This window comes from Meriones unguiculatus, chromosome 12, assembly GCF_030254825.1.
Source record: "Meriones unguiculatus strain TT.TT164.6M chromosome 12, Bangor_MerUng_6.1, whole genome shotgun sequence".
NCBI lineage: Eukaryota > Metazoa > Chordata > Mammalia > Rodentia > Muridae > Meriones > Meriones unguiculatus.
In genome coordinates, this window is record NC_083360.1 from 98,599,185 (window position 1) to 98,622,500 (window position 23,316).

Consider the following 23,316-nt stretch of genomic DNA (forward strand, 5'->3'; position numbering starts at 1 on the left):
GTTTCTATAGCTGTGTTAAAATACCACGGCCAAAAGAGGGGAGGGGAATGGTTTATTTCATCTAAAAGCTTCTAAGTCTCTCACCCAGGAAAACTGCATCAGAAAACCAATGCAGATACCTGGAGGCAGGAGCTGATGCAGAGGCCATGGAAGAGTGCTGCTCACTGGCTTGCTCAGCCTTCTGTCTCATGTACCCCAAGACCAAATGCCCACAATTAGCTGGGCCCTCCCATATCAGTCACTAAGAAAATGGCCTACAGGCTTGCTTGCAGGTTAATCTTATGAAGGGGTTTTCTCAATTAAGGTTCTCTCTTTTAAGATATATCTGGGTTTTAGATATATGATGTTTGCTATCAGTCTCCTAACTTCTACAATTAGTAGCAAATGAGAGTTCCCTATTGCCCCACATATTCAATCAAACATATCACCTAAAAAAAAAAAAAAAAAAAAAGTAACATTTGGGCCAGCAACACCGCTCAGAAGGTAAAAGCACTTGCCAATAATCCTGATTACCTAAGTTTAACTCCCTGAAGCCACATGGTGAAAGGAAAATTTGGCCTCCATAAGTTTTCCTGTGAATACTGCATGCATACTATGGCACACATAAACACACACACACCACAAAGAAATAAAAGTAAAAGGAACTTCTTAAAGAAATAGAGCAAGAGGGGACAGGAGCTCCACAAGAAGACCAGCAGAGCAAACTAACCAGGGCCCACAGGGTCTATGGAGACTGAAGCACCAACCAAGGACTGAGTCCTTGGTTGTACGGACTAGACCAAGTCCCCCTACACACATGTAGCTGATGGGCAGATCAGTTCTCATATGGGCTCCCTAGTAAGGGGAATGGGGGCTGACTCTGACATGGACTCTATTGCCATCACAACACCACCACCCCGCCCCCGCACAAAGCTCTCTCACCAGGCCACAGGGGAAGAAGATGCACTCAGTCGTAATGCAACTTGATATGCTGAGATAGGGGGGTCTCCTTCTCTGAGGACTAGGGGAGGGGGATAGGGGAAACAGGAAGAATGGGACCAGGGGGAGAGGAAGGAGGAGGATATGACCAGGATGTAAAATGAATAAATAAAAATTATAATTAAAAAAAGAAATAGCAGCATTTGGTTTTAAGTAGATGTATTCCCTATTTTTAATATTTTCCAATAAATATACAGATAAATATACTAATGCTATATAAGCATTAAAAAGGTTTAGAAAGATAAAGATGTCTAATATAAGAAGCATGAACATTCTTGTACCCATACTCTTTAGCATGTGTAAGTTATAACCTTACAAGCTTATATTTAATATTGTCTTCCGGGCTACAGAATTATTTTTTATATTAGTCAATACAATATATCAAAGACTTGCTTTATGAAAGAATAGGCAAATATTTAATGGAACAGAATAGAGACCCACTGATTTTTGACAAAGAGCAAAGGCAAGCCAACGAAGAAAGTGGTCTTTTCAACAAACAGTTCCCAATAGTTACACATGCCAATGAAAAACATGAATCTAAACACACTTAGCACAAAATTCAGGTTCTAATTAAAAGTTTTATCATGACTATGAAACTACTATTCCCAAATTTGAGAGTACCAGTAGTGGTTCCTCAATTTTTTAATCTCTTCAAATCTCCACATACAATAGACAACTCTTTTAGATAGCAAAGCCAAATACCTATGAACAAGTAGATGAGAATTTAAAAACTTGAGAATCATATGCAATAAATATATTATACAATAACTTAGACTGTTAAAATGAGAGAAGAGAAATGAAGAAAACAGGGAAAAAACTGAATGCTCTCAATAATTAAAATACTAGTGGCAATGTTAGGATGATTATCTCGACATGGTAGGCATATGTGTGAGATGGAACATAGTAAATAAGAAATTATGTGAGCTAATGTATTCTGTGAATACCTATAAACTAAGAGTTTTTCTACAGAAATTATGAAATATGAAAGAACATAGAAGAATTAAAATTGGAAACTCTGCGGTATTGAACTAGCAGTATCAATATGGGCATTTTATGACGATGTGTACAATTACAGATATTGACAATGACCAACCCCAAAACAACAAGCCAATGTCCATAATATCCTGACTTGGACTCAAAAATATCATTTTCCATTAAAAAAATACTGTCTTAGAGAAATGGCTAATTCCAGGCTAGGCTATGTACCAGATGGCCATGAGCACTGCCACAGCAGACAGCAGGGCATCTACCCTGACTGCTGAGATCATAACAAGATGGAGCAACGTGAAGAAGCTTTTACTGGACAAAAATGGAGTAATCTACTCTTCTATAAGATACAGTTATAATTTATGAACACATGAAATAGAAGGTTTGAATCTACAAATTCATGCTTTTTTAAAAATTAAAAGTGAACATCTTCATTATAGATCAGTTTATTATGTTGACAAAATAAAATAGACATTTATTCAGCTTATCATATAAGGCTCATAGGGGTGTTAATTATACAAGAGTCCAAATAACAAAGGAAAACGAAATGATCTAATTAGAAAATTACCATTTTGTAACATTAATAAACCTATGTACCTTGGAACTGAACATCAAAAGCTAACATCAAAAAGGAGAAGCAAGAAAGCCAATGAACTTAAAGAAATGTACCTGAAGATAAAAGAACAGAGAGTCCCACCAGCACTGCCGACTTGTAGAACCGTGAGACAGAGAAACATGTTAAAGGATGGCCCGCAGATACAAGCAGGACTCAGCCCATGGATACTACAGTTGGAACAGATACATTTTTAGGAAAGAAAGGGACTAGTGAAAACTTGTAGACTAAGATGCACACTGAAATGCTTTAAATGGACATAAAGTTTTGTTTTCTGGGAATGTACACATGGGTAGTAAAATCTGTAAGTAAATAAGAAGTGTCTGAGGTTGATGGCAATGGGTACCATGGGAAATGGAGTCACCGTTAAGATTAGACAGCACAGGGAGATGCCTCATGGGGCTGCAAAGTTCTATTTCTCCTTGTAACTGCTGATTCCAGGGGTGTTCTGCTTATAGCAGCTCATTAAGCTATGTATTTATTTGTGTTATTTGCTTTATATTCATTACAGGCTGTGATAAATATGTTAAGCCAGCATTAAAACACACACACAGACACACACAACTCGCACTCCGTAAAGCAGAGTACACCTAGCTAAAAGCTAACACAGGTACACCTCGTTGTCAGTGGTGTTCACAAATACTTTGGCTTTACAGTTGAAAATATCTGGAGTATTTCCTGGACTCCTTTATCAGAAGGTACATACTAACAGTTGAACACATAAATACTTTCCTACCAGTTACACTGCTCTTAAAGAAATACACACAGACAATGCTTCTCATAGGACACTGTGGGGTATGGGGGCCGTGCACATCTGAGTTCCAGCAGGGGAAGGCAGAGGCGAGACAACTGGAGCTCAAGGATTGCCTGAGTTACATGAGGAGCTTCAACAAAACAAGTAGCAACAAAAAAACCCAAACAACAAAACACCTTATAAGAAGAAAAGTGTTTGTGAGGATTTATTCTTCCAGGTCGAACATGTCTTAGATTGTGATAGCTCTGCATGTGTGTCTGTGCTTAATTTGCTGAGCAAGATCATGTGGTCTCCCAGTAAACATTGTGATGTCGGCAGCACATGCAGAAAGGAGTTTCAGATTTAGACATTACAAAAGGTAAAATGGCTGCATAAACATACAAGAGTTAAGCTGTCATGGCATCCTTGTCAAAGCGAACATATAACAGAAGAAAATGGTGAGAACTTTTCAAAATAAAAGTAGCAAAAAGAAATTTCAGTAACGACAATACTACATACCACATGGTAATACATAAGCTGCTACACTATGTTTATACGTGCATGTACAGGCTCATGTATGTGCGGGTGTGTCTGGGGAGGTGGGGCCTGGGCTGGGTGATATTCCTCAGGAGTATCCACCTTGCTTTTTTGAGACAGGGTCTCCAGTGAGGACCTGGCATTTGACAGTTTAGGCCAGGCTGGCTGTTCAGAGAGCCTCCGGACCCTGCTGTCCCCAGCTCCCCAGGGCTGGGTTCCTGCAGATCAAGCTCAGGCCCTTAGGCCGCCCTGCAACTGAATCATCTCCAAGCCCTAAAACAGGCTCTTAATGAATTTGCTGGCTAAAGTTCCTTTTTCTACATTATTTATCATACTTTTTTTTTTTTCAAAAGAATCATTTCTCTTAGACTACATAACCCCCCTTGCTCTGTGCTTCTAATTAAGATACACAATATTTGTTTAGAACTTTGTGGTGTGAAATTGGACCAGGCGTTTTCTAATATCCATAAATAAAATTTACAATGTTTTCCCTCAGAAGACAGATAATATGGTTACAGAGAGCTGGTTTCTGTTTCCTTTGTTTTCTTTTCTTATTTTTTAGCAGCTTGGTAAGCCAATTTTCTACTTAGACTTCACTGTTACAACTCTCATTTGCTTCAGTATGTGGGCTTTATCCTTTCCATGGTCTGTTATGCAAAAAAGATGGCTTCCGTTTTCATTTTTTTAAAATTTGCTGTAAAGCAGTGGGTCTCAACTTGGATGCACATGAGATCACCTAGGGAACCCGAAACAGATTACTGATGCCCCCTCCTGACCGGAGATTCTGATGGAAGTCTTCTGGTGGCCCTGTCTCAAAAGCTCTGCAGGCGACTATAATGTATTACCAGGGTAGGAACTACTGTTCTAGGATTCTGCCACTGTCAAAATAAAAGCTTATTATCTTTTTCTGATAGAGCCTACATGGAAAATACTTTCTTAAAATTCTATAGTTTAACAGATTCAAAGATTATTCAATTTATTCTCTATGAAGATTTTTTTCTCTTTTTGGTTATAACTTTAGGGCTTAAAGCATATTGTCTTATTATTTCTGGTGATTTATTTAAGAAGTCTGCTGCTGCCTGTGAAAAAGAAACTAAAGGAACCATCTTGACGACCACTACTTTCAGCTGCTGGTGGCTTTAGTTAATGACATGGTAAAATATGTTCCAATTAAAGATTAAGTCTTCATACAAAAAGTAAAACAATCATTTCCCTGGATATTTCTCCCCTAAAAACATTTACCTTTAGCATAGTGAAATTCACAAGAGTTCCTGGGGAAAAAAAATGTTTACAATTTCTTTTGAACAGTTGAATTTTGATAGAGCAATTACAAGGGCAAAATCCTAAAATAAAAGCCCTTGCCAGGAAAATGAATTGTATATAATAAAACATCAGAAGTTAATGACAGAATATTAAGTAATAAATGGTTCAAAATAATGTGTGGGTTTAGAGCGTAGTGATCAAGTGCTTGTTCACCTAGAATGACAGAAGCCTGGACTAGGCTCCAAGTTACCAAACCTCATATTCACACACCATGCACAAATTCAGAAAAACCAACTCAGATGCTTTCATAAAATGGTTACTCTTATAAAAACTATAGAAAAACAACTCAACAAAATAGAATTCCCCCATAAAAAGACTCAGACAACTCCTTAAAACGGAATCAATAACTTACAAAAAAAAATCTACATTCTATAATTTCCATTGGTACTGTTGAGGGAGGAGAAAGGGATAGCAAAACCACTCACAGTGCTAATACAAGTTTGAAATCAGATCTAGAAGAGATAATAAAAGCAAGTAAAACTGGGTAACAATCTCATAGTTGAGCACACTGTGAGACCCATTAACCTTCTTACTATCTGGAAGTAGAACCAATCACTCCCTGTTAGCTTCTACTTAGCTTATACACATTCTACCTATAGCAAACTGACATTGTCTCACTGGTAAAAAAAAAAAAAAAAAAAAAAAACTAGGGTCCTTGCAGGCAAGACAGTTTCTTATTCATGTCATCTGGAATGGAACACAATGCTTATGCAAGATCATGCTTAAAGCCACTACCTACTTCAGGCAGAAACACCATTACTACAGGAGACGGGAAATAAGGATTCACTGAGTAATTTCATTTGCCCAGAGCATAGGTTTACATAAGAAAGCAACACTGGAAAGATCAGTTTGGGTCAAATTGAGTTTGGGTTCAAATATATACTAAAGAGTTGAGCAGGAATGGCAAAATAAATCTGTATTTTAGCACCTATACCTGCACATTTTAGAGCACCAGGGGCCTGGCATAAATCTATTTTAAGATAGTTTAAGTTTACTATCTTAAAAATAGAAAAACTAAAGGCAGTTAGATAGATTAGGTAGGTGGTCTACCCAATACAGAACCGGAAAGCTTACTGCAGAAGAACTGGGAAAGGCCGAGCTCCTAAGGAAGACACACTTACGTAAAGTATAAAGCTCTAGACTCTTCAATAGTAAAAGCAGCCTACAACTGAACATGGCAGTACTCGTCTTCAGCTCAGCAGGAAAGAAGCTGAGGCTGGAGGACCAGGAGTTTTAGGCTACATTAAAAAAAAAAAATCTGTCTCCAAAATAAAGAAAACTCAAAAGACCGAAAGTTTATGTAAGTGGAAAAAGGGGAAAACAAAACAAAACAAAACAAAACGACAGACCTACTCATTTATCCCAGAACACTAATTTTGAGAAACACTTCTTAAAATCTGAAAGGTTTAGAGGAAAATATTGAAACGAACTTTTTCACCCAGTTAAAACTAAGCCTTTAAAAGAGAGAGAATTCTTTTTAATTATAGAAAAGAAAACCAGAAGTTTGTGCTTACATCGGTTCAATATGGAAACACACACAGGTTCATCTACATGGATACGCAAATGCCCACAGCACTGTAAGGAACAGGCAGAGTGAGGATCGTGATGTGGCCTTGGTCGCTGTGCTCTCCAGGGCTCCCTCCAGAGATCCAATCCTAAATGTGATGTTAAACTGTGGCCCTGAGGGTGAGGCATCACAGGGCCTGATGTTTGTGAGGGGCAGACGGCAGCATAGCTTTTCCAGGCTCAATAAACACCTCAATAAACACCATCAGTGATGGCAACAGTGAACAGTGATTCTAAGCTTTGTGCAAGTGTGCGTAAGTGTTGCTATAATGTATATACTTTTTTTCATCAGTTTACCTCTACTTTCCAAAATAATGAAACTACAACACCCAGAGGCTGGTACCTTAATCAGGCAGAGAGGGAGGCAGTGGCAGCACCAGCGTTTGAACATAACAGCCTGTGCTTTCAATCACTACATTATTTCAGCCAGCCCTAGAGTTGTCTACTTATGCTCTAGTTATGATACATTTTAGGATCTCATTTTATATTCAGTTTCCTTTTTGAATATTTGAAAATATAAATTATAGGTTTAAAATGTATTCACATATATTTCAGAATAGAAAAACCAGTAATACTATTTTCCTTGCACTTCATTAAAATGTATACATTTGTTTTAGAGTTACCTCCAGTCCTCTTTGAGTGAGACCCAGAAGCAGGATATTGGCTTTGTCCTTCTCAGAAGAAACTGGAGTCCAAGGCCAAGCGTCATCACTGACCAGTGGCCACCAGCAAATAATTAGATCCTGAATGGAGTTGATAGCTAAGTGACGCTCTACTGTCCTGTTTGCAGGGCCAGGTATGTCACAGTAGGAAATCTAATGGTTAACAAACAAATAAACAAACAAACAAAATATAAATGAAGATGTTTCTTTTAAAGAATAAAAAATCATCTGACTATTTAAAAAAAATCAAAGTATCTGTAAATGTAGCATGCGCAAGTAAATATGCAATTTCAACATGTGCTTAGGAGGGTGTCAGAATTTACCAAATTCTTTTGACACGTATATAAAAAAGACATATGTTCAAAATTCTCCCAATTTTTAGCAGAGGAAAGGGAAAAAGAAATGTGAGTTAGGGAGGGACTAGATGTAGCGACTCCAACCAATACCAAAATGTACAGTCATGGACGCTTGACAGCGTCGACCTGCTCGACCTGCACAGAGATGGGGCTCCGTGTCAGCTGCGCTAAGCGACAAGCTCAGCACTGCTGACCAACGCTGTCTGGCCACTATTTAAGACAGAAGACCTTAGCAATGACTGCCAACAGTAAAAGGAAAAACGGCTCGAGGCGAATGTCTCCTGAAGAGTATCTGAGACATATACACACGGATCCTGCATAAAGGGGATAAGCTACGGCAGCGAGCGTGAAAGTTTATGCAGCTTTGAGAATTACACTTCTCTTTCTTAGGAAGGATCTGTCGAATTTATTATTCAAACTATGTTATTTTGGAACATGGTTATTTGAAAACATAAGCACGACACCATCTGGGTGACACATGCCAAGGAAATATAGATTGCACCGTATTTCTGCTTAAGGAATTAATGGAAGGTTGATAGCTTGGAAGGAAAAAAAAAAAACTATCTTGCCATTGCTGGTCAGCAATAATCGAACCACTTTCTGGGGATTAAGCGCATGGCTAAGCCTACTGGACCAGACACTAGCAAAGGGCAGGGGGTCTTCTTATCAGAGAAATGCTTCTGGAGCCAGTCTCACTACATGACAGATTGCTTTCATATTCCTGTCTGCAAGGCAACAAAGGATGGCAGTAATGCGATAATGCCAGAGTGCAATGGGTGTTAAGAACCCGTTGCATTTATGTATTGTATTTAGTAAATAATCAGGCTCATCCAAATTGTGATCTCACCACTCAACCAAGGCCATTAAAATCAAGGTTAATGCTTTAATAATCCTCTGCTATTTTTTTTTCCACCATGGTCAAAAGGAACTCTTTTCTATTTGCATGGCCATAATATTATTGACCTCTTCATCCTCTGAATACACATCAAAAGGAACTAAAATCAAAGTAATTACCAGTGTTGTTCTCTCATGGTAAACATTAACTCCTTGCACTGTCCTGAAACTGTTAAACCGAATTGGATTTTTAAAATGTGGACAGGAAAGCTAGTTAAAGGTCAACACTTTCAGGATATTTACCCTGAAATGCTTCTTGTCAAAATTATTTCAATGTGAAATAATTAAATTATGGTATAGCTGTAAAGAAAATTAGAATTATATCTACTTGATACACAGCCTGCTTTAAAACCAAAATGAGCAAAGACAAAGCATAAATGATTTTAAGTTTACGTTTTTAAGTTTAAATACGTAGTTAACCTTTCAGTGTGCTTATCAGAGCTCTACTCTTATTTAAAGGGAAACTTGCACTTGCCCCACACCTAACGACAACTGCACGTGTATTCTGGCGCCCAGCTCGCCATCTAGGCACGGCACAAACCTCTAGGTGATCAAGCTGAGTTACGGATGAGTGACTGGTGACTGGCATGTTCAGTTTTGTGCAGTGCAGGTCAGTTATTCGGCACTCACTAACCATCATCTGTTTCAGACACTGAAGCAGGAAATGAAACCCGTGGTGTTTCCTCAAGGAGACACAGTTATATGCTGCTGAGTAGTAACGATGTAGAGTGTCAATAATTTCCCAAGTCCACAGGGAGAAATAATGTGTTAATTCCCCTATTTAAGCAACACAAGCCTGAAGAGTAGGCCTATTTTTCATATTTTTTCTTAAGAAAAACTGACACCCTTCTAGTTTTCCTTAGCTCACACTGGCTACCACCTTTTAGTCAGGAAGTTGTCACTCAGTTACCCTTCACACATGAAGCAAAGGAACTAGTCATACAGAATTTTACATAATAAGGTTAATAACACTTTAAATGGCTTTGGCTAATAAAGTGATATATTTTAAAGACCAATATTGGGGAAAAAACCACAACATTTTAAAATCAACATAGGTTAAGCATTTGGAAAAACAGTACTTTAAGAATGCTAAAATGAATCTTTTATTTTTTTAAATAACTAAATATATACACGAATATCATAATATATACATGAATATCATAAATTGCCAGTTAGAGAAAGTCATTATCAGGCAAATTTTATAGAAGCGCCATAAATCTGACATATAAGCTATATTGTATTATTACTATCGTTTAAAAAAAAACTTATTTCAGGTAACTTTTTCCATTTTAAAACTCTTTCTTATAAGAATAGCTATTTCTATAAACAAATTAAATCTTTCCTATGCTACTATCATCCTAATCATAATAAATAACAATTCCAAGGGGCAGAAAGTAAGGTATAATAAACAGCTTCCAAGCACACACACCAACTACAAGCCACAGGGCTGGCTTTGCCTTTGCTATAGACACTTGAGGATGGCATACGTGTGCACTGTTTTTAAGAAAGCTGTATCTCAGCTCTGTTCCCACTGAACAGTGAACTGTCTCAAATCCACGTCACAGAGGCTGGATCAGTCTTGCAAACACAAGTCATTGCTGAAAAGAGGCCTTGAACTGAAACAGCCTGGAAAATGTATTAGATGCTCACCCTTGCAGAGAGTGTGCCTTTCCAGCAGTTAAAATACTGTAATGTGGGAGATTTAAGTACATAATTTAAAATAAAAATCCTGCCGTAACAGATGCAAAGTCCATGATACCAGGAAACAAATTACCTGGAGTTAGCCGAGGGAGAAAGACTAACACACCTGAAAGAAATTTCTTTTTGCATTTCCTCCAGCTATAGTTGGGGGTAAGATGTGAGAGTCTTACCTTTACTTATCATATTTTCTATTAATCTTTGAAAGACCCTTCTTCCTTTTTTCTTTTTTTACAGTGAAATCCTGAGCAGCTATATGGATACTTAGGGGACCAAGAAATGCAGTCTATATTAGCATTAGCAAAGAAGACAACTTTGACCTTCATAAACTCACACATGCCATTGTTAGGCCTCCAGCTCAGGGAAGGTATAAGGGAAGATTCAAGTTTCACAAATGTTCAAGAGTAAAAACAGTAACACTAACTTACACAATGTCCTGGTGTACCTTAATGAGTAGTAATATGACATTATACATTGAATTTTCTACCTTATAGTCCAAGGCTGAAAGTTTGTCCAATCTCTTGTTTACATCAAGAGAATCCATCTTCTTTGCAAATGGAATAAAACATAGTTTGTTTTGTGCCAAAAAGGATAAGATGATGAAATTGTCTGTAAGAAGAGCTAAAACAGTGGATTAACAAACTTATAACAAGGTATTCATTCCACTGAAATTCTTAAAAGATACTGTCAGAAAATAAATATTAACTGAACTTACTAACACCTCCCAAATATATCTGAATGATACTAAAGATATTAGAAATAAACAATAACCATCAATACAGCAATATAGGTTTGGCATTTTCCCTCTTTTTCGGTGACTATTTCCATATAAACTAATGTTTGAGGACTACCACCAAAGGAAATATTTGGGAATTAGAACTCAAGACACATAAAAGAGGCCTGGAATGGTGGCACATACCTTTAATCCCACCACTTGGAAGGCAGAGGCAGGCAGCATTAGACTAGTCAGGGATACATAGTAAGAGCCTATCTCAGAAAGAAAGGCATAAAAATGATAAAAGACTTTTATTTGTGTTTGTGTGCTGTTTCTACCTTCATAGAAGGCATTTGATAGTAAAGTGGATTGATACTGATAAGTGTTCTCTAACAACTTAATTTTTTAATTTAATTCATTTCATCTGTAATCCCTCTTTTGAGGACTTACAAACTGGGTGAAATAAAGAATGCTGTACCCAAATAGGAATATTGCATAAATTAATATTAAATAATAAGGATCAGTAAAAAATACTTCTCACACTTGTATTTCTAAAGACTGTGAATAGGTAGATAAAACCATTGGTTATATAAAAAGCTATTGTTTTGTGAACTGCTCCTAGGCAAAAAAAAAAAAAAAAAGAAATCACTAAACATCTTCTAGATTCTTTCCCATTTTACCTCTAGATGCACAAGCAGTGACCAACAGTGGATCTGCCAATCACCAGAGAAAAAATCTGGAGAGCTGCCAGGAAAGCACATGGCTCTCCTGTCCCATGAGAGTATATGATTTGGGTATATATAAAAGAAACACATGAAGAAAGCCAACTCAGGCAGAAAAGTGTTGAAAGTTTCATGCTCAGTCTAACAGAGAAACATGAATATGAGAAACCATCACAGTCACTGCTACCTGCAAACCCAGTGAAGGGTTTAATGATGAGAGCATGAAAACAGAACTCCTCCACAGAGAAGCTCCCCTGGCAACACACTCTGACACTGTGGAGGAAATGCCATGGCCGCAGCCCTACCCCGCTGTTACTGTCAGTGGTGTTCCTCAGGGCAGCCATGGGCAGAGCACTGTTGTTAAAGCTGTGCTGTTATGCTGACTTCGCTCAGAAGCACTTGGGGTGTGCACAGCAGAGAGAGGGGCTCTCCGTCTCATGGCTCTCCTTTCTGCTAGACCACATCTTCCTTTCTTATTCAACATACTGTTCTTATCTTTCACAATAATGTAGCCTTTTTGTAGACTGGTTTTACCCCCAAATAAAGGAACAGAATCTTAAGATATGTAGTCAGCATAGTATAGCAGAAAGAAAATAAGTGAGAACTTGTGTTCAGATCTCAGCTCAGTTACTCACTGACTACATGAGCCTGACTATTATCCTGGTAGCTCAGCTTCCCTTTCCTTATCTACTGGAATAGAAGTGACCATATCTGACATAGCCCCTTCTTGAATTAAACAGGACAGCACCCAGCACGGGACTTTCATGGCGCAATAAATATGAGTAGCCTTCCTACTTGGTGAATGGTTTACCTCTTTCTAATGTACTTTAAGCCAGCCATGCACGGCGCTGTCACTTAGTGGGTCTGGACTTCCCTGGCGGATCTGGCACTGGCTTCTGCTATTCAGAAAATACAGCCCATATTACTGAGAAGCCAGTGCTCACTAACAAGCACAGTGTAACTTCGCGTAAGCAAAGCACGCAGGGCACTCCACCGTGCCTGCTTTGGCATATTTGTGTTACCTACGCATGATTCATCTGAGAAAAGTTGAATTGCCAATAACAGAGAAATTAATTTAAATGAATGAATGAAAAAGCTTATTTTAAAATTACAGTCCAAAATGTAAAGAAAAGATTGTGAGGTGCTTAGGCTGTGAGCCTAACACTTAACAAGAAGAAAAGCGCATGGACATTAAATATTAGTTGAAGCCTGTATTGGTCCCAGGGGTTGTAAGTCTGCTATTACAAGCAATTACTTGTAGTGTTTGCAAGTCCCCAGTGGTAATAATTAGTCTACCTGTTGACAAGGTACCTGCCCACTGTCAATGTGAGCAGCTGGTTTGCACATGGGTGTAATTACCGTCACTGATGGTGTCTGAGATGAGCTTCCCCACCAGGCTCCTGTCAATCACCACTTTCTCCAGCTGAGGCCCAGAAAGGCTTAGGGACACCAGCACACCTGAACCAAAGAGGAGCTAAACCCAGGTAAGGGGGAGAGAAGAAGATATGCTGAAAATTAGAATCTTTTAAAAACCCCTTTCCAATCACACAGTTCACATGGATATTTTCGCATGCGTTCAGACCATGAAATTACAGTGTTCCCTCCCTAGAACAGCCGCCAGCATTCTGAGTGCGAGGCAGGCCGGAAAGTGCTGCAGTGTGCTCAGCGCACGGACGGAAGCTGTCCACAGAGCGTCACTGTGCCCACGTTTGTCAGCGTCTAGTTTTCTAGACGCTGACAAGTGTCCGTGCTGAAAGAACTGCTCTGCTTTGCGGCCAGAAAACGTGAGGGCGGCATTCGAACACCGAAAGGGCACTGTTTATATCAGGGACTTTCAGGGTGCTTCCTGAGGTTTGGGCAGTCACTGCTGCTCACTGAATATACGAAGACACCATGATCACAATATAAACAGCTAATTTGGACCCTAGGCCTTATTCATTTCCCCAATTAAAGATTTTTATAACCCAAAACATTAAAATAATATAAAGCAAGGCAATTATGTAAAAGGTTAAACATTTTAAAGTCATATGCAACTCTCACCATCAATAATTTCACAAGGAAAAACAAAAATAGCAAAGACTATGGCCTTTCAGTGTCCAGAAGTTATTCACAAAAGACGCTGGATAAAACCGATACAATTTTACAGTGCTCCTTTCCATTTGTAGCAGCTTAATTCATTCATCTCCAAATGTTTCAAACTTCTGAAAGGACTCTGCATATGTGTGTGCTTGTTATCTATGAGATTTTGAAATATCAACATTGGAAGAAATTGTTTCACCTTCAAGGCAACAGACTCAAAGCTGATGAATCATGGAATAGCATATGGCATCAGAGGGAAAAAACCAATTGTTAGTAAACTAATCATGAACATGCCAGCCAGACTCAAAGACAACTATGACTTAAACAACACGGGGAATCCCCCGCCCACCTAGGCATCATGTCCCAGCTAGTGACTGATTCTCTGTTAAGACGAATTTGGACATGTGTGAAAGATGAGCAGCCTGAGGGACCAGAGTCCTCAGGAAAAAAACAAAAAAGACCACGGTTCCTTCCTGTTAGAATCTCTGTCCCAGGCGAGATGAGACCCTTAGGCCTTGCTTGTAACGGAGTCAGGCTGCTCTTTCACTCCCGCGCCTCCGCAGTGCCACGGTGGGACTGAGGGTGACTGAGGAGCTGTGGAAGTGACACTTGAGAAGCGCTTCCTTAACCGCTGCCGGCTTGACCGGGCTTCACCGCAGACCTTGACAGTGAGTGATTCACCATTCCGGGGGTTGATTGCATGTGATCTTTGCTCCCTCAGATTCTCTCTTCTCAGACATTTAGAAAGACTCAACTGTCCTATCTGGTTCTTCCCTTTCAAGTTTGCTAAAACATCACTAAACCTGCCCTTTCCTACTTTTCTATACCAGCGAGCATCTCTTCTCTTAGGCATGTCCTCTCCTCATTTGTCACTGGATTCTCACGATACTGGCTTGATCACATTTTCTCTGCACCCTCAATGCTAGGCCCAGCGGAGGCGCTCAGGGAGCATGTGGACAAAGTCAGAGAAAAACTGAAGCTAGCCTTCCATTTCCAGATGACGTGGGTGCGCCAATCGGGAGCCTGGGCTGGGCTGGGAGGTACTGTTGCTTGGTAGTGTAGCTGCTTAGCAGACAGGAGGACCTGAGCTCTTTAAAACATTTCAAAGTGATCTCTATGTTTGCATATATATCATACATATGTGCACTCACATGCTGGTTGTGTGTTTGTGCCACAACATGCATGTGGTGACCAGAGAACAGCTCGCAGGACTGACCCGTAGCCCTCACTCCGCCCTGTGGGTCACAGGGGCCAGGCCAGGCTGCAGGCTTTCGGAGGCGCTTCACTAGACGAGCCCTCTCAGCAGCCCCCAGTTCTGAGCTCTGCACCCAGCACCAAATAAACCTGGCACGGTGGGGCAGACCTGCAGTCACAACCGTGGGACAGAGGAACGGGAGAGTCTGAAGTTCAAGGACATCCTGGGCTACATAGCTAGCTGGAGGCCAGCTTGGAATACTTGGCGCCTGACCCTATCTCTGAAAAACAAAAACAAACACACACACACAAACAAAACAAAGCAAAACAAAATACAAACAGCATAGAGCTGAGTGCCCCCAGTGAACAGAGGCTCACTACACCTGATGGCAATCTTAACTGGGACAGCTCCAATTGATTAAAAACATGGGGAAAGGCATTCTTTTGTTTGACAAATTGACTGAATGTTGGCCATATGACATGCAAGCAACTAAATTTAACAGCTCAGAAATGAATCAAATATAATCCTTATAGGCTGATAGAGAGAAGAGACATGAATCCATGTAATAAGGCAGTGTTAGCAAACCCATTATACAGTTTGAATAGAGGTGGGCAGCTGACTGAGAAGAGAATCTAGGACGTGGGGTTAAAAAGGAAAACTGCCTTCCTAGAACTTCAGCCTCAACCTCAGCTCTTCTTCAGCTGCATCACAGCATATATTCAAAGATCAGAGCACGTTGGCTAAGAGCATGAACTCTGAAGTCAGCAGTGGCTAGTTGTGAGACACTCAGTTACTTAACATCTCTGTATCTTCATTTCCTCATCCAAAATAAGACATAATACTATCTTCACAGGCTGAGGATTAAGTAACTTCAACAGAATTTGTAACAATGCCTGGCACAGTGCTTGCAATGACTACGGCTATTCAACCATTTCTATGAGCAGTTCTCGGTGTACTGCTTGCCATCTCTGAAGTCATAATGTATCTTAAATAAAAACCTAGCACCCACCCATGCTGGACTCAGAACTGGACACGAAGCACTGGACTCTAGGCGACTACACTTTAACTTATATTTACTTTCCTAATGTTGTGTGCATACGATGTGCGTGTTTGTGCACACGCCCCGTGGTGCACACCCCAAAGCACAGGCACGGACACTACGACAGTTCCTGGGAGGCGGTTCTCTTTTCCTGCCCTGTGTTCCAAGAATCAAAGAGAAGCCAACAAGCTTTTGTGGCAAGTGCTTTTGCCCAGTGAGCCATCTCATCAGTACTCTAGGTGCATTCTAATCAGAAAAGGGACAGTCTCTTGTCATTTTCCAATCTGCAGATTTCATAAGGGTGTTTACCTTCAAGCTATCTACAGGTTCCTTCAGAACTTTGAAACTAAATTTGCCCAACTTTCTCATTTCTTTCTCTATATTTTCTGTTGTCACCATCATCACCATAAAGAAATCTCTCGTGATAGAAACTTCTCTACAGTATATAAACCTGTGCTATGCTATGCAGGAGGACATGTGCGTGTATCGTGTGATCTGCACATGGAGATGAGAGCGGGAATTTGTCCACTTGAGTATTTCATTAGGCCCCTTTACATATTCTACTTATTCATACAGTCATTCAGCCCATATATGTTCAGTGTATCAAATGAGCCGGGCCCTGTTCTCAGTGCTCAAACTACATCAGTGAACAAAACAATGCCTTGGTTCACCCTACCCTCATGGGGTTTGCATTTGAATGTGGATATTGGTAATAACAAATAGTTCTAATATAACAGCAGTTTAGTGATAATACCTATGGGGGAAAAGCACAGCAAGATGGTGATTCTAGGAGGTGGTTTTATGCACATGGTGACTAACAAACAAGAAGGCCTTCTTGAAGAAACTGCATGTGAGCTCAGATCCAAAGAAAGAGAAGAGCTGAGCTGCAGAGATACCTGGAGAAGTGGAATGGAAGGCAGAGGGGCAACAGAACAAAACCCTGTGGCAGGCTACGCCAGGGACGACAGGGGAAAGCTGGCCTGTGTGCCTGGCGGGGTCCTCCCGAACAACCGTGGCACAAAGGGAGTCAGGGCTCATTAATGAGGAGACAGTACATTTTAGCAGAAATCTACATTAAGGGCAAAAATATGTCATCCATTGGAAAATTCTTTCAGCCACCCCAACAGAAGATAAGGACTTGAAACAGAAGAGCCATGCTAGAAAAAAAATACAGATAGGATTAAGATAGCCCCTGTTCCAACTTTCCTGAAAGTCTGTGGGGTACATGTGACTGAGGACAGCTATGAATATGACCCAACCCCACGCAGAAAACTTACTTAAAACATTAGGGAATTTCTTCATTACTTATTTTTGTAAACTCAGTTGTGCGGTGCTTGAACATGACTGCGTAGGCATCAACATCTGGCCTCAATGCAAGGTGAGCTGTGCTGTAAGAGTGTCTACTAGCATTCGCTGGAAGGTTGGATGTAGCATGCTTGGCCTAAGCAACAGTGTTCACTAAGGTAAGAAATGTTAGTGGCAAAATTTAGACTATGGAGCATTAAGAGCCTGATTTTGGACAAGTCAAGTCACCTACGGAATTACAAGTGAAGATAACCTTGCAAAAAGTAGAGATGGGGTCATCAACAACATCAAGGTCACATTTAAACACAGAAATGGAAAAATGCTCCTTAAAACTTAATGGAAAGAGAGGGAGGTTCAAAGCCTGAGCTCAGGGGTTCCAATGTTCAGTGGACTAGATGTATGCCCACAGAGGAGTTTCTTTCATGCCATTTCATCTCCTCAGCTGGGAAAAGAGACAACTGTATATTTCACAGAAGGAGGATTAAGCAGCAATCCTTTTTTTTTTCCTCTCCCCTTAAAGATTGGATTAAGCTTCTTAGTGAAAAAACATTTGGGTTCTTGTTAGAATCAAGGTATGTCCACCATTTTTGACCTCTAAGTGTCTTGTGACTAGAACCATTCCTGATACCAAGTTTTGCAATGTGTAGATACAAATGAATAAGCTAATTAGTACATTTTATAAGAGTGTTTTGGGAGGCACATATTTTACAAGTACTGGTACCAATGAAAATCCTGGATATGGTTCAGGAGATAACCAGTCAGATAAAAAATAGTCTGAAACTCAGGCAAAGAATATCTACTCCAAACAAAAGTGTCACACCTCTGCCTGTATTACCAAAATGGTTGTATTTAAATCCTCCAAAATGAAAAGATCCTTGGTATGATTTGGTAGGACAAGAAGGAAAAAGCCAACTGAGGTTCTGCCCAGTGGCAAAGGGTGAGAGTATTCTGGAAGCTCCAAAAAAAGAAAAAAAAAAAAAAAAGAAAGAAAAAGAAAAAAAGGAGAGCGAGAGAAACAGTAGTTCTGAGCAGCAAAGGAGGCTTCTGAGCAGCTGAGAAGGAAACCAGTTCCATTTCCAGCTCTGGCTCACTCTGCACGTTTCCTTTCAGCAGAAGACACTTCTTTCCTCTTCACACACCACACATCTCCTTGACCTGCTCTGCTATTATTTCTGCTGCCTTTACCATTGCTCTTGTTGTCTTCTATAAGCTTAGAGTTTTTCTTTAAGAAAATCGGAAATGATTCTAAAGTTGTTCAGGTGGCTTTAAGTTGGTTTCATTTAACCTTGGCATCTAGGCTGAATATCTAATTGAAAAGTAAAATAGCACTTAAGGAGAAAATATATCTGATGGTGGCATTAATCGAAAGAAAATATGAATAACAAAACACTAAGTCTATTTAGTCAACAGGTCAAAACCATGTGAGTCCTGCTATATACAGATGTAGACATTCAGATTATACAGAGGTATGCACATGGAGACAGGATGGTAGACAAGACAGCATAAATCAATTAATATGGATAGAATACATAGAGGAAAATGGAGGCCTTAGTTAGGATAGGTAGCTGATTAAAGAGGTGGATTACAACCCATAAAAAAAAAAAAATACTTGGCTGGAGAAACAGCTGAGGGGGTAAATGTTCTTGTTGTTTGACCATGAAAGTCTGATCAGATTCCCAGCAGCCACATCAAAGCCAACGGTGTCAGTGCACCTGGATTCAAGTATTAACTAAATGGTTCAGATACTTGTGTATGAGCTACTTTTTATACTAGCAACCCTAAACAGTTCCACTGAATTCAATATTCTTACTGGGTAAGAGCATGCCCTATCCACATGATTACTATCGCGTCTAAGGAGATATGGAAGAGGAGATCGGCAGGGTCAACAGAAAAAGTCAACACCTGTTGACAGGTCTTCTAGGATGGTCAGGCATTCAAAACAGAGAAAAGCCTTACATAGACAACTCACAGGTAACAAAGTAAATTCTAGGAAAATATAAATAACAAAACATTGAGATTAATTCATTCAGGGTATCACGATGATACCCAATGTAGCCACTCAGAGAATGAAAGACAATTTTTACATCCAAGAAATCTACAATGAAGACTAGAGTCACTGATAATTTATCAGGCAGTCAGAGAAAGTGTTTTCCATCATTTATTCCTTCATTCAGCAAACACTAAGTATCCAGAAAAAGCATGTCTGATTAATCTACTGATTTACAAAGACAAGGGTGAACTGGCTAAGAGTGGTTCTCAACCCTCTCAATGTTGCGAGTGTTTATATCATATTGTAGTGACCCCCAACCATAAAATTATTTCATTGCTATTTCATAACCATGACTTTTCTATTGTTACAAATCATAATAAAAAATATCTGATATGCAGTATACCTGTTATGTGGCCCCCAAAAGGTCACAATCTACAGGTTGAGAAGCACTGGGCTAAAATGATGGTTAAAAAGATGAGTTATTATACAGAATGGGTCAGAACAACAATAGGAAATATGTCTTCTTCTGAATACAGAAGTGTTAACATTAGGTTTTCCAAAATACCTGTGTATATTGTCCAATATGTGGAGCAAATTCATGTCCAGAGGTGTAACTTTTTGTTTTATCTACTTAAATTTAAGAAATCTCATTTGAGATGGACATGGTGGTGCATGCCTGTAATCCCACTACTTGGGGAGGCAGAGGCAGGTAGATCTTTTTAAATTCAAGGCCAGCTTGGTCTACAAAGTGAGTTTAGGACAACCAAGGGTACGCAGACAAACCCTGTCTTGAAAAAAAAAATCGTATTTTATCTATTCGTAAGATACTTCACTTTAACCGTTTACATTTACAAAAAGAGAAAAGAAAACAAAAGAGAAGGAAGAGAGAAAGAAAGAAAGAAAGAAAGAAAGAAAGAAAGAAAGAAAGAAAGAAAGATTGATCATTCCTAGAATATATTTAGAAACTGGTCAAATTCACAAGAAGAATAAAAAAAGGAGTTTTATATTGCCAGTTGTTTTAAAATCTAAAGGGATTAAAAATCCATGGTTGAAAATGAAGTTTAAGACAGAGAATCTAGCACTTTGGCATAATATTTTATCACTTACAGAAACCTTTGCACGTTATGAAGAATGACAGATGCTAGTGTAGCTCCTGTTCAGGACAAACATGCAACTTACGAAGAATACAATATACTTAATTCACCACTTCCCGAGCAGATGAGCAAAGCCCCCAACTAAAGACGTTACATTAGTGGGACAGTAGAGACAAGACAGCTCTACTGTTAACAGTGCCACACCCCCTGTGCTATCATGGAATCATACTCGTAATCCATAATCTTTAATCCATAATCTTTAATCCACAACTTTTTAGTTAACCTCTTTGCAATACTTCATGTGGTCTGATTTCTTTACTCTATACCAATGGTTCTCAACTAGAGGTGGCTGATGACACTATTGCAATCACCTTAGTTAGGGTTAGTATTTCTGTGCTCAAACACCATGACCAAAGAAACTTGGGGAAAAAAGCGTTTATTCAGCTTAAGATTTCACATCATGGTTCATCATCAAAGGAAGTCAGAACAGGTAATCAAGCAGGAAAGGCACTAGGAGGCGGGAGCTGATGAAGAGGCCATGAAGGAGTGGTGCTTCCTAGCTCGCTCTTCATGGTCTGCTCAGCCTGCTTTCTTATAGGACCCAGGACCACCGGCCCAGGGATGGTACCATGCACAACGGGCTGGGCCCTCCCCCATCAATCACTAATGTAATAAATGTCCTATAGGCTTGCTGACAGCCTGGTTCTACAGAGACATCTTCTCACTTGGGGCTCCCTCCTCTCTGATGACGCTAGCTGTGTCAAGCTGACATGAAACTAGCTGACACATCATCTCTCTATATATTAGTCACGGAGCCTTACCTGCAAAGAGTGCCTGTAAGCGAAGCTGCTGTGGAAGCCGACGTTCTCCATGCAGATTTGGTAGCCCCTTAAGTACTAACCGACAGTTCTCTCTCATAAAGGTGGCGAGCTCCCTCTCTCATGAACTGGGGCCTGATCAGATTTGCCCAGCGGGGTTGCGGGCAGTGCACAGTGCACACCTGAGCTTGGAGGGAACCTGCTCCATGGGTCCCTCCCAGGCTCCGTGCTATGATGACTGATGCCAGCTGTTAAGACACAAAGAGCCTCCCGGCACATCACAGAGTTACTGGAGTGTGTGATAGAAATATCCTGTCAGAACACCTCTTCGCTTTCCCTCCAATTCTTTGCACAACAACCAGCCTTCTTCTCTGTATTTACCTCTTGAGTAATTCATCATCAGGCAGGACTGCCCCAAGCAAACAAGCGATGTCTATGATGCCAGGTATATCTCAGACTGAGAACCGATAACTGCACTGCAGTTAAGAATAAAGCAGCTGCTTCTGAGTTTGGCTATTGTGAATGTTGTTAGTACAAGAAAATAAATAGAGATAACATAAGAGATAGATAAGTTTAGTTAATCAGAATTAATTAATCTACCCACATCCAGGACACCTGTAAAAGTGTGGATGAAATTTCTCAAATTATAGGTCTATATAAGCAGCACCATTTCACTTTACCATGGGGGAAAGCAAGTGGGACAGGTATCCATTTAGCACACTCAGGTGTACAAGCATGAGAGCATGTCAGAAAGAATACCCAAAATTGTTGGTAGTAAATTTCACAAAGATGAAACTGGGTGCTGGGTGTCAAAAAAAGAAATTTAAGTTCTTGCTTTAGGGATTTTAAAAATTATTTTTAAAAGACTTTGGGGTATTATTATTTTTCTACAATTTGTTTCCTAAAATATATTCTCACAAAAGGGAACCCTCCTTCACTGCTGGGGAGAATGTAACCTTGTACAACCGCTATGGAAATCAATCTGGCACTTTCTCAGAAAATTAGGAATAGCGCTACCTCAAGATCCAGATATACCACTCCTAGGCATATACCCAAAGATGCCCCACCATTCAATAAGGACATTTGCTCAACTATGTTCATAGCAGTTTTATTTGTAATAGCCAAAATCTGGAAATCACCTAGATGTCCCTCAATGGAGGAATGGATATAGAAATAGTGGTACATTTACACAATGCAATTAAAAACAAGGAAATCATGAAATTTGCAGGCAAATGGACAGAACTAGAAAAGATCATCCTGAGTGAGGTAATCCAGAAGCAGAAAGATACACATAGTATATACTCACTTACAAATGAATATTAGGCATAAAATATAGGATAAACACTAAAATCTATAGTCCTAAAGAAGCTAAACAACAAGGAGGACCCTAGGGAAGATGCTTACCCTTCATTCGGAAGAGCAAACAGGATGGAGATCGGCAGTAGGAGAAGACAAGGAACAGGACAGGAGCCTTCCACAGAGGACCTCTGAAAGACCCTCCCCATCAGGGTATTGAAGGAGATACTGAGACTCATAGTCAAACTTTGGGCAAAGTGCCATAAACCTTATGAAAGAAGAGGGAGCTAGAAAGACCTGAAAGGGACAGGAGCTCTACAAGGAGAATGACAGAGCCAAAAAACCTGGGCCCAGGGGCACCTGCAGGGGCCGATGCTCCAACCCAAGGACCTTGCATGAAGAGAACCTAGACCCCCTGTTCAGAGGAAGTCCATTGGCTGCTCAGTTTGCAAGTGCTTTCCCTAGTAGAGGGTACAGGAGCTGTCTCTGACATGAACTCAGTGGCTGGTTCTTTGATCACCTCCCCCTGGGGGGTGCAGCCTTGCCAGGATACAGAGGAAGATGATGCAGCCAGCCTTGATGAAACCTGATTGGCTAGGGTCAGATAGAAGGAGAGGAAGTCCTCCCCTATCAGGGAACTAGGGAAAGGGCATAGGGGGAGAAGAGGGAGGGTGGATGGGACTGGAAGCAGATGAGGGAGGGAGCTGCAGCAGGGA

The 23,316-nt window shown here is 40.1% G+C and overlaps 1 protein-coding gene across 8 annotated transcripts in view; it reads right to left on the minus strand.

The window, feature by feature from the left end:
* Positions 1–23,316, minus strand: part of Wdpcp (WD repeat containing planar cell polarity effector) — a 242,957-nt gene that overhangs the window by 123,021 nt on the left and 96,620 nt on the right. For 7 of the 8 annotated variants that reach the window (XR_009584944.1, XR_009584943.1, XM_060365184.1 and 4 more), the window contains 3 exons: positions 13,144–13,258; positions 10,835–10,968; positions 7,361–7,552 (listed from right to left, as the gene is read on the minus strand). The exons of the other annotated variant lie outside the window; for it this stretch is intronic. Coding sequence is in view for 5 of the 7 variants with exons in the window: in XM_060365184.1 (XP_060221167.1) it covers positions 7,361–7,552; positions 10,835–10,968; positions 13,144–13,258 (441 nt within the window). In the remaining 2 variants the exon portion in view is untranslated. The remainder of the gene's footprint in view (positions 1–7,360; positions 7,553–10,834; positions 10,969–13,143; positions 13,259–23,316) is intronic. 8 annotated transcript variants of the gene reach the window in all.